This window comes from Cydia fagiglandana, chromosome 14, assembly GCF_963556715.1.
Source record: "Cydia fagiglandana chromosome 14, ilCydFagi1.1, whole genome shotgun sequence".
Lineage (NCBI taxonomy): Eukaryota > Metazoa > Arthropoda > Insecta > Lepidoptera > Tortricidae > Cydia > Cydia fagiglandana.
Genome location: NC_085945.1, coordinates 18,898,954 through 18,911,214, shown reverse-complemented (window position 1 = coordinate 18,911,214; position 12,261 = coordinate 18,898,954). Strand labels below are relative to the sequence as shown.

The window sequence follows — 12,261 nt, the reverse complement described above, 5'->3', positions numbered from 1 at the left end:
GCCGCCGAGACTGTCTTCACCTGACAGGCGCCTTGTTGGCCGGCCTCCGCTTTCGAGAGCCCTCGCACTGTGCCACGGTATTTCTTAACAGACTCATTGAACTGCTACCACGACCTTTGACAGCTGCCTGTGAGACTTGGCATGGATGTCTCCACCTCCCAGCCTAGTCTGTGTACTGCGACGGCGTGATAAGGAGTCTTAAAGCAGCTGTGGAAAGCTTGCAATTTACTGGCGGTCCTAGTGAACACAACGTCAGACCGCCCTCCCTTACGAGTCAACGACCTTAAGAATGAGGCGTAGCTCCTGTCAGATAGGACGCTCCAACACCGAGCTGGCGGGATCAGGAGTGACGTCCGCTACTGGCGTGACTGGCGCATGCATATAACATGCCAAGGTCTAACGCTACGTAGCGAACGAAACGCAACTGTCACTGTCTCACTAATATGGAAGAACCGGATATTCCCGATTCCGGTACTGTGTTTGTATAGAAAACAGTAACGGGAGCCCCTAGATCGTCCCCTTGTCTAGGCTGCATGTACGGCCACAATGTAGAAACGGTCTTTATGGTGCATCAAAAATAAGATCAACTGCCAGGTACCTCTATCCAGTGAAGTAGCGAGCTATCTCAGACGTCTATTTCTATTATCCATGTTAGCTTTCAGAACGATACTCGTTCATAAGCCTCTCACAAGTGCTGTGTATGAACCACTATCGGACACTATGCCTTCTTCCAACGCCATTAATAGCGAGACCAGCGCCTCCCAAAGCACCAGCTTGGGACGCGATACATCTGCTTGCCCTAATTTAAATAGCCCTACAACGTTAGGTACGTTAGAAGAAGTACGATAGAATAGCTGCCGCACTTTTGCTGTTAGCATCAGGCAGCAGGGTCAATGACCTTACTCTACTACACTGTAGCCCGGGCAATTACATAGATAACTTTAACGCTATTATTTTGTGTCCGAAATTCGTCTCTAAACCAGATAACGTGTCTTACCGACTGGACTCTTAGAAGCTCCGGAATAAAGTATAGACCCAGTATAAGTAGGTAGTCTGGGTACGTCACCTTGCGAGAATTACACAAAATGTTAGGGGACACTTCGCTTATTTCTTTCAGCCACAGTCTCATCCAAGCCGGCCTCGCCTACGATTGCTTTTGATCCACGATGTACTTAATAACTAAATTGGCTGGAAAGCTATTCACTTAGCGATATTTTCGCTTATGTTAATTGGGAACATGACTCGCCGAGATTCTGCGGATCGGATGCGATTTCGAATGAGAATTCTCTTAAACCAGTTTAACGTCAGATTCGAACCTGAGATTACAATTTCAATTCTCAATTTCCTGTAATTCACATTATAACGAGTCACTGTGATTTCATGGGTTGCAATATGGTGTATACATATTTATTCGTTCTCTGAGTTCTATGACAGTAGGTGTAGCCCTATCGCTTGCGCGCCCGCTAACTCGCCACCAGGAGATAATAAACAGGTCTCAATGAAGATATCCGATGTGGAGTACGGAACACATAATATAAAAATTTTACCTTCCAATAAAATTATTATTATGTTTCCTATCCACATCGGATATCTGAGTAATGCCTTCCTGGCAGGCTACTAGGCTACTTTTATGCCGACGGTACTTCTCCTCAACAATGACATGGCGGTGGCGAGTGGCGGGAAGCGAGCAACGGTTCGCAGGAAGTGGAAGCGGAACTACGTCACGGCGTGGGGCGGAGCGACTACATAGACGCTAGCGGCATCATTGGTCAACGATCGCGTTACTCTCTCAATGAAGATATCCGATGTGGATAGGAAACATAATAATAATTTTATTGGAAGGTAAAATTTTTATATTAATCTGTCACTTTATTAACCAATTCGGGGCTGATGACACGCCTGCCGTGTCATCAATGTTTTTACGTGTGGCGTATGATACGGGGGGAGTGTCATCATATTCTATGGAGCATGGCATGGCCGCCGTGTCATGAAATGATTGTTCCGCGCCACAGCCAAAATTTTTCAACAATGGAACATGCAACGAATCGGTTAACTGAGCCACAAAGTTTTTCCGTTGACAGTGAATATTACCGTCATATCATTTATTATATAGGGGCTTGCAGCGACATTTATTGCCAGACAGGTCTTACCGTGGTGCGGCGGCGACGTGACGTGCGGCGGCGGCGCGGGCTCGCCCTTCCCGTCGGCCGCCGGCTCCTTGCCGCCTGCACAACGAGTAACGCAAACGCTTTCATAACCACATTTGTCCATTACTAATTTTTTGCCCTACTCATTAACACGACCGTTTTTAACTCACGATTTTTACAAACTCACCACACTCATGTGTTCATTCTTACGTGTCTTATCATGTAAACAAACGTGACGTCTAAGTGTCATTCCAACAATACAAATAGTTTATATCCAAAAAAACATGAGAACATTTACAGTTTATACTGACCCCCACACTAGGCATAAGCCTGTCCCGTGAGGGAAAACGATTCAAACACAATCTAAACATAGTAACGTCAGATGTTTTTGAGGTGATCTGTTCGTTACTGCGATTATTGATTAAAAATCTTATTAGATATAATATTTTTCAGTGATTATTTGATTAATTTCAATACTTTGTGAGTTTCTTTAAATATATGTAGAACAACGACATCTGAAGTGATGATTATTATGTAATTCCAAAGAAAAGTGTAATAATGTTTTATAAAAACTACACTTTTTTTTGTTTTATTGAGAAACAAACAGTCTTATAATAAACATATGAACATCACGATTTTTAGTGTTCCGTACAAAACTTTGTTTACGGAACACTTATGGGATCACTTCGGTCTTGCAAATCAGTTAAATACGTTTTTCTCAGAGACCGTTTGACATAGATACCTAAAATTTGGAACAGTTATAGCAATTACCACCACTCATATTGTAAATAAGTCAAAACTGCTTATTTCTTATTAAAGGGGGAAATTTAGGGGGTTGAGAGGGGTAGGCTGAAACTTTTTTCATTTGTAAGAATCGTGTGGGGTACCATTAGAAAGCTTGCAAAAAATTGAGTCGATGGACTGATTTTGACTTCATTTTAGACTGCAATAGTTTCGTCAAAAAATGCATTTAAAGTTGCAAGTTTTCATACAAAAATTTTCACCTCTGTCCTGGCGATTTTCGCGAAAACTATAGCTAACAGGCAGCTGACCAGTCAATACCCAACTTAAAGAAGCATGGAGACGGCGGGAAAATTATCAGCTTAACTTTATCTTTATTAGTTTTTCAACTGCAGCTTGACCTTTGGTTGCTTAGGGCTAGCTAACTGATGCTTACACTGGTCAATTCATATTAGGCGAGAAACATCCTTAGTTAAAACTTTGGCATTGAAATTTATGACTTATGTCTTTGACAGAAAGTTTAATTCTGCTTGCTTATTTTTGTGGGATATTTAATTTTATCTCAATAGCCTACTATAAGTATGAGTGAGATCTACAAAATACGACCTTATTATATTGCAAATAAGTTTCAATTTCGAACGGGCTTTCCAACCAATGGACTAGGCATCTCAAAAATTTGAAAAATTCAAATTAAGAATTCCGTTCTTGACTGTCGTTGTGTTTTGTTTTTCCACAATAGGACACATAGAGTTAGTAAGGCGTATAGAGATAATAAAGTTATTTAATATTTATGAACAGCTTTGGCCTCATGTATAGATTTTATTGAGAGTATCTGATTCGTCGAAACAATATCACAATATTCCTTTTCATTAAGTACCATTACATTTCTGTATTAATTGTATAATTATAATATCTATTAATTATATTCAGTACTTATGTATATTTTTGAACGGATCGGTGAGCAACAAGATTCAGGGCTATAACCGCGAAAATAGAAGTTCACAAATTGCGAGCATTTTTCTCTGTCATTCTAATTACGCCTTCATTGGAGTAAAAGAGAAAGATCCCCGCAAATTGCGAATTTCGGTTTTCGCGGTAGCCCCTCAGTCCTGTTACGAGAAAATAATTTTGGAAGACATTAATAGTATATGACAGTTAAATATCACAGTTTTTAGAAACAAAGGTAAAATTGACGAAATATTTAAAGTAATCCGATCTTGTTTTTTAGCAGTTCTAAATAATATTAAAGTCTATATATATGGCATAGAACTAGAAACAAAATCAAATAAAAAATAATAATGAGTTCTAAATTCAAATTGAAGGAGTATACATTTAAGGTATTATAGGCCAAGCGCGCACCACGATATTAATTTTTGCGACACGATTTTAGAATCGCGCTGTAATATATCGCAGAAAATTCACTGCGCGCACTGCGATGAAAAAGTCGACGATTTGTTCATTCTCAATAGGGATTTCGTACCAGTCGCTTGTCATGAAACGTGTCTTTAATATGCGATTGCTGTATGACTTTGAGCATTTATAACACAAAGGTGATCCCCGTCTATTTCCATAATTAAATGGTCAACATCTAGCGTCTCATTTTGAGACTCCATTGGAGATGCAGGTGCCGAGATGTTGGGGTTTGGAGAGCGAAATGCCGACTGAGGTCCGGCCGGGGTGCGATTTTATTATCATAGTGCGCGCGGGGCCATACAACTCCGCATGCTGCAATTCACTTTGCGACAATCGCGTCGCGAACAATCGCGGAAAAATGTGACAAATCACAATTTTAAAATAGCTGCGATTTTTTGTCGCATATGCGCGCACTAACATATAAACACATACGTTGCATTTCTGCGACAAAATTATCGCAGGACAAAAAATCGTGGTGCGCGCTTGGCCTTACTCTAAATTATTATAATACATCAAGCAATCGCGAGATGCTCGACTTCGGTATTCAAACACAAAGCAATAGTACAGTACAATACAGTACAATAGTACATTTAGATACTTATACTATTGTTCTGTGTTTAAGTACTAACATCCTGGACGCTTCGGGCCTTCGGCCCTACGCGGAGCTCGGCCTTCGGCTTTCGCATTTAGACACTTGTACTATTGTTCTGTGTTAAAGCACTGACATCCTGGACGCTTCGGGCCTTCGGGCTACGCGGAGGTCGGCCTTTGGCCTTCACATTTAGACACTTGTACTATTGCTCTGTGCTAAAGCGATGACATTTTGCTAAAGCTCGGCCTTCGGCCTTCGCACTTAGACACTTTGTACTATTGTTCTGTGTGTGTAGTTGAATACGGTATCCTAAAAACAGGCAAACAACCTCTGTAAAATGTAACGATGCGAGCGGTACGGCTACCATCAGTTTGGCATTGACATAAACGCTACCGTGGGCGTGAACGTAATTTACTTTCTATGCATCTCGCTCGTACTGATATATTAGTGCGAAAGAGATATACCTATAGGAAGTAAATTACATTCACGATATCGTTTATGTCAATGCCAAACTGATGGTAGCCGTACGGAACACTAAATGCCTCGAGCTATCTCGGACTTGGCCAAATTATTTTTTTATAATGCAACATGCCAGACGAAAGACAGGGGAGGCCTTTGCCCAGCAGTGGGACACAATATAGGCTATACAAAAAAAAAATGCAACATACCTTCCTCGGCATGTCCATTCTCCTCCTTCTTGACATCAGGCTCGGTCTTATTCAACTCTGTGGTGACATTGCCGCCGTCGGGTTTCACTTCCGTAGTAGACACCTTGTCCACCTGCGTGGGGGGGTTGGGCCCGTTGCTCTCTTGTTTGATCACGTTCTGGTCTTGATCCATAGGCTGAAAAAAAATGCTATGTTATACAAAACTAGTACACTTAGTCAAAATGAAAAAGTTTTCTACCGAAATTTTCTTGAAAGGCTACATGCATTATAGGGTTCTTCAAAAAAGTAGTGTAGTGTACAGTCAACGGTAAAAATATGGGTGTAGACAACTTACTCAAAAATATGTCCCATAATTCTTAATTCACTGACATAAGAGTTATTTTTGAAATGATTTGTACACCCATATTTTTACCGTTGACTGTACAGGTTTTAAAGAGTTAGCAACGCGCATGTGACATCTCTGGAGTTGCAGGCGTTCATAGACTACGGTGACCGCTTACCATCAGGCGAGCCATGTACCTGTTTGCCACCGATATGGTATAAAAAAAACCATGCGAGACAGTGATTTCTAAATGGGTTTTCTTTTAATATAAAGATTTCAGGATACTCTGTCGATATCAACAGGCGCCTTAGGGTGGTATTCCACCTGTCCAATTTCTTTGTCCGCGCACCCGAGCGCATACATTATTATTATTTGGGGTGTTGTGGGCCTTTGAGTGCCATTTCGACCAAGCTGTGATCTTGACGGCCCTTTAAAGTTCATTACTAATGCCCGTTGAGTCCAGGAAATTCCAGATTCTTTGGGCCGTAATGCTCTGTACCTCATAGGGTTCCAATATGTGTCGCCCTAGACGCCCATACATCGCAATTGCCAGTAGCTCGGTACTACTTACAGGGCTAGCGCATCTTATTTGATATTTATTGGTCATTGTGCAGTTGTGTACAAGTCTGAGACAACCCTACTGTGTTCTTGTGCGGTCCCAGCATTTAAAGCTTGACCAGGAATATAATATGATCATGTATGTACCATGTTGCGGAATTTCACTGGAACTATTTTTTTCATACTATGTGTATTGAACCTATACATGAGAATAGCAGCGCCCTCTTGGCAATGATTATATGTTACTGGTCAAGGCTTCACGCAAACATCAAAGGCGTCGGTCCACTGTAACATTTTACACTAAATGAAGTATAGTTAGATGACCTCGTCCTTCCTCTCGACGCTGACGAGGGACTGCGTGGCGGGGTTGATGCCGCGCCGCATCTGCTCCAGCGCGCGCTCCACCATGCGCTGGAAGGTGTCGTCGTCCACGGCCGGCTTGCAGTGCTGTATTTGTCAAATAAACAAAAATATTAGAGAGGTTTGCTTGCTTTTATATAATATTAGGCCAATTTTTGGCTCGGGTCGCCGGAGTGAAAATGTTCACTTAATATTAGCGTTTAAAAATAGAAAAAAAAAATGTTACTTTATGTTTTATGGATCGACCGGAGCCTAAGTAAATATTTTTTATTGCTTCACAAATAACACATGCGTTTCTCGGCCTCGCACTTCTATAATATAGGCATGCTATGTAAAGCGCGTACCTTCTTCAGTTCCTCCTGGAAGGCCTCGCTGCTCTCGATGAACTTGCGTCTCTCGGCCTCGCACTTGTATAATACAGACATGATATGTGAAGGGCGTACCTTCTTCAGTTCCTCCTGGAAGGCCTCGCTGCTCTCGATGAACTTGCGTCTCTCGGCCTCGTACTTCTATAATACAGACATGATATGTGAAGGGCGTACCTTCTTCAGTTCCTCCTGGAAGGCCTCGCTGCTCTCGATGAACGTCTCTCGGCCTCGCACTTCTATAATACAAACATGATATGTGAACGGCGTACCTTCTTCAGTTCCTCCTGGAAGGCCTCGCTGCTCTCGATGAACTTGCGTCTCTCGGCTTCGCACTTCTATAATACAGACATGATATGTGAAGGGCGTACCTTCTTCAGTTCCTCCTGGAAGGCCTCGCTGCTCTCGATGAACTTGCGTCTCTCGGCCTCGCACTTCTATAATATAGACATGATATGTGAACGGTATAGGTACCTTTTTCAGTTCCTCCTGAAAGGCCTCGCTGCTCTCGATGAACTTGCGTTTCTTGGCCTCGCACTTCTATAATATAGGCATGATATGTGAAGGGCGTACCTTCTTCAGTTCCTCCTGGAAGGCCTCGCTGCTCTCGATGAACTTGCGTTTCTTGGCCTCGAACTTCTCCTCGATCTGCTGCAGCTCGTCCTCCAGCTTCTTCTGGTGCATCGTCAGGGACTGCACTTGCTTCTTCAGGATCTGTGCCAAATCAATATTTAATATTATTATTTTCTTTAGTAATTAACATATGTAGTTTGTAAGATTTTTTTTATAATAACAACGTTCTGGATCAATGATCTGGAATAAGCGATTTTTATTTATTTATTTTATGATTTATATAAGGCTTAGAACGCACTGCGATAAATTTTTTGAGGTTTCAATCTTGCAAGTGCGTGGGCTTATGAAGCATGCCGTCCGTTACACTTTTCGCGGTTCTAAAACCGGAAGAAATAAAATCGCAGTGCGTTGTAAGCCTAACGATTATTTCTGTAAACAATGACATTGTCAGGATCACGCTCTCGCCGGAACAGTTTTGCTGTAAATTCTCATACATCAGTAAAAATCTCGCGTCAGTTCTTATGAATGTAATCTACCCCATCATCTATGATTTTTCTTCTTCGCGTTATCCCATTTTGCCACGGCTCATGGGAGCCTGGGGTCATCAATGAATCTTTGCTAGAACAGAACTAACCTGCATTCTCGCCGTGGTGACCACGGAGCGCACATCGGGCACCACCGTGTCGCTGAATATCTCGTTGATGAGACGATGGTTGCGCAAGTAACGCGCGTACGCGACGTGCTTCACCGAGAGACCTTCGTCTTGATCTGAAAATATGTAACCAAATTAAAATAAAATAATAATGAATAAGACATTCAGGTCTAAAACAAACACTTAAAAACATACATAAAATCCATCTGAATTTGAAATAAAATGACAGTTGGATTGTACAGATTGTTTAGAAATTGTCCAATCGAGCTGTAATTTTAGTATGTGAAAATAAAAAACTGAGTTTTGAAGAGACCTTAATTATAATGTCATAAACGGGTCTAACGCGAACGCGATTAAAGACTATTTTACCTTTCTGACGTTTCAGGCACCTTGCTGCGCTCGGTTGATTATATATAAACATATAGACCAGATCATACAAATATCATACCCTCCTCATCCTCTGCAGGCTGGATGTCAATCCTCCTGTCCTGTTGCTGCTGCTCCTTCTGCGAGCTCCCCTTCTTGCTCGAACTCTCCTCCTCCAAGCTCCCTACTACTGACGTAACACACGTTATTATCATTATATACCTATCTATAATGGTGCAGCCAAGGAATTTCATTTCTGTGCCACTCATAGACTAGGAATCCTCTAGTTTAGAGCAATTATTTCATGCAACCGATGATGCCAAAAATGCGGGGGTGCGCGGGACGAGGTGAGCGAAGTCCCGTGCCGTGATTGGTCCGTTCAAAGACACTCGAACATGGAGTAAAATTACCGTATGCGTGGCAGAGGGGGTAGCGCGACTATGCTCAGTGTGGAGGATGTTTTGTCTGTGGTGCCACTTAAATCAATATTTGGGGTTAATCTTCCACAAATCAACCTAGTTCCAAACTATGGGTACTAGGCGACGATATACATGTAAAAAACATCCATAACTCAAGAAAGAATACAAATAAATGCCCTTACCGGGATTCGAACCCAAGGCCTGCTTTGTAGGCAGGGCGACTACCGACTAGGCTGTGAGGCCGTTAAACTTCGTATCTCGTCAATGACAATAATTGTTACAAAGTATAAAGTGGCACTGAAATAATATTCCTTGCATGTAAGGCCCACTTGCACCATCCCACTAACCCGGGGTCAACCGGTTAAACCGTTGACCCAGTGTCTTTTTTGCACTGGTAAAAATGGTAACTCCAGGTTTGACCTGTTTACCCCGGGTTAGTGAAATGGTGCAAGTGGCCCTGAGCAAGCTTAATTGTTAGCATGCAGTGAAATGGTATGTGATGCTGATGTTAGCTGATGTAGGTACAGTCACCTGCAATAATATATTACACAACGAAGGCCGCAAAAATATCTGACACGATCTTATTTGTAGAGCCATAAGAGCGTGTCACATATTTTTGCGGCCTTCGAAGAGTAATATATTATTGCAGGTGACTGTACACACATTACTAAAATGTTGTTTCTTCTTGAATTACTTAATTAGATATCAAACTTTCAGCATTAAAACATTGTTCTAGTTATAGAATTAAATTAATGTTTAATGCCTCTATTCGGAAGTGTACATTCTCATTCTGGCTCAAATGTAAGAACGGCACAAAACGTTTTTTCATTCAAAATTCAAGGTTAAGCACCAAATATTTCACAAACTAGTAAACATTATATAAGAAATCACTTGCAATTTCCCTGTATTATTATTTTCAACAAAAACGAAAAAAACGCGGCTTCTTGACTATATAAGCCAACTTTTACCATGGGGCAAACCCCGAAATTGAGGAAAAAAAATCAATCGTCTCATACATTTGGATGAATGGAACAGCAGATTATTTGAAAAGTATAGCCCCATAGTAAAATTTGTTCAGTATGACCTACATATCCACCCCTCAGAGTATGGTCATACATAACAAAATCTGTATTTGATGCGATTGTACCAGTCTTCAGTTTCGAATAACATCTTAAGTTTTTCAAACCAGTTAGTGATTCCTCGTACAGTCGCCATCAGATATATCGGAGCGGCCAAGGTGCTCACAAATATCCGAGCACGCCTCTATTGTCAGGGCGTTAGAGTGCGTGTTCAGATATTGTGAACACCTTGGCCGCTCCGATATATCTGATGGCGACTGTACACAACCCAAACCACACGTCATGCAACATACGCCTTACCTACGGCCTTATTTTTAGCCGCGATGTACGCCTGGTAGGCGGGCGAGTTGTGGTACGCCTTCAGGCTCTTTTCGTACTCGGACTACGTGCCAAATGGTGCATGTGGACAAAATTAGCAGGTGCGGGTTAGTCACAGGGTGCAGAGACGGCGATACGGCAGGTAGGTCGAAAAAGAAAACTAATATATAATTTCCGGCGTCAGAGACAAGTCTTAGCAAAGCTATTGATTGTAAAGTTTTAGAAAAGTCGTGCCCCGTAAAGGCCGATACAGACGGACTGCAACCCAACTGCAATTTGTGTGGGAACTGCATGCCGACGTTGCAGTGTAGTGTCAAAATTACCAAGGTGAAAAATAAGGGCCCCTCCACATCTAGCGTCTTTCGAGCGTCGGCGTCTACAACTCTATGGCCGAACGTCGACGCAACTGCGCAGCGACGTCATTTTCCATAGCGCTGACCAGACGCCGACGCTCGAAAGACGCTAGATGTGGGGGGGGGGGGGGGGGGGGCTAAGGGCAAAATTTGATCATATGATTTCAGAATGCCTAATCTCTAAACAGAGGTAATTGTCAAATCACTAGAATTTCTATTTTAATTTTATAACATATCGTGACTACTTTAAAATAAACTCGTCTCTTGTTCTGTCAATCAAAAGAAAAATGTAGTAACTATGTATGGGATTTTAATTTTGAGTAGCAGTCCAAGATACGAGATTTTTTCAAAATATGTAGTTACAATATGTTCCTGCCGTATCGCCGTCAATTTCATTGGTACAAGGAATGAGCAACAATGATACATGGGCTCAATCTGTATTACCCGAGAATGTTACTGTATGTGCAATTTGTACAGTGGCTATTTATTACACCGTTTAATGGATATGTACTTCTGTATAACATAGATTTAAAACCTCTTACTATTGTTTATGGTCCTTCAAAATTTTAAAACTGTTTTAATTATTTATTTCTTCATTCAGGGCTTTTAGACTCATAATTCTTTACTAAAAATCAAAGGCTTGAAGAAAAAAATATAGCAGATGAGACTTGGTATTGATCCATGTACCTACCTTAGTATAGCATACCGGACCATATCTCAACTACTAATTTACTCAACTCTTTAAATTATAATGAGAAAGTTTCTTGGGAATTTCTTATATTCAAAGTGACTCGTTTTTCTTGCTGATGATTGTACCTATGCAAGAAAAACGGGTCAGTTTGAATATAAATTCCCATATGAAGTAACCTACTTCAATTGCACATGAAATGTAAAAAAAAAAAATTGCAAAGAAGTCTCCAGTTACCTATTTTTTTAACAGAAATAAAATAGTAAACGGTTTTCAAAACCAGCCCGGCATAACCCGTGTTAAAGCGGTGTCGTGAGGCATGGTTACACACAAAATGGATCCCAGTCGTAATGCACAGAGTCAAAACAGCTTGCCTCGAGACTTGTGGGCCAGCCACTGTATGTAGGCGGGGGAGGCTTGGTACGTTTTCAACAGTTCTGTGTACTGCGCCTATTTCACAAATAAAGTAGTTATAATGTCTGTCCGGCCAAATCGGTCTGCGGGATATTCCGTACAGGAACTTGTTTAATCGCATTTAGCAATCAAAAGCAGATGGAACACTGACGCTTACGACAGAATTTACCGTAGACGGATTTGGCCTTACTTAAAATATAAAAAATATGTTGGTTTCTTATATCTTGGATTAT

The 12,261-nt window shown here is 41.4% G+C and overlaps 1 protein-coding gene across 6 annotated transcripts in view; it reads right to left on the bottom strand.

Annotated features, from left to right (window-relative positions):
• LOC134670912 (SWI/SNF-related matrix-associated actin-dependent regulator of chromatin subfamily E member 1-like) overlaps window positions 1-12,261 on the bottom strand; it is a 382,337-nt gene that overhangs the window by 10,822 nt on the left and 359,254 nt on the right. For 5 of the 6 annotated variants that reach the window (XM_063528737.1, XM_063528740.1, XM_063528739.1 and 2 more), the window contains 6 exons: window positions 10,556-10,637; window positions 8,840-8,947; window positions 8,374-8,507; window positions 7,740-7,880; window positions 6,766-6,888; window positions 5,562-5,736 (listed from right to left, as the gene is read on the bottom strand). In XM_063528737.1, coding sequence (XP_063384807.1) covers window positions 5,562-5,736; window positions 6,766-6,888; window positions 7,740-7,880; window positions 8,374-8,507; window positions 8,840-8,947; window positions 10,556-10,637 — 763 coding nt within the window. The remainder of the gene's footprint in view (window positions 1-5,561; window positions 5,737-6,765; window positions 6,889-7,739; window positions 7,881-8,373; window positions 8,508-8,839; window positions 8,948-10,555; window positions 10,638-12,261) is intronic. The other variant, XM_063528738.1, reaches the window with a different exon arrangement.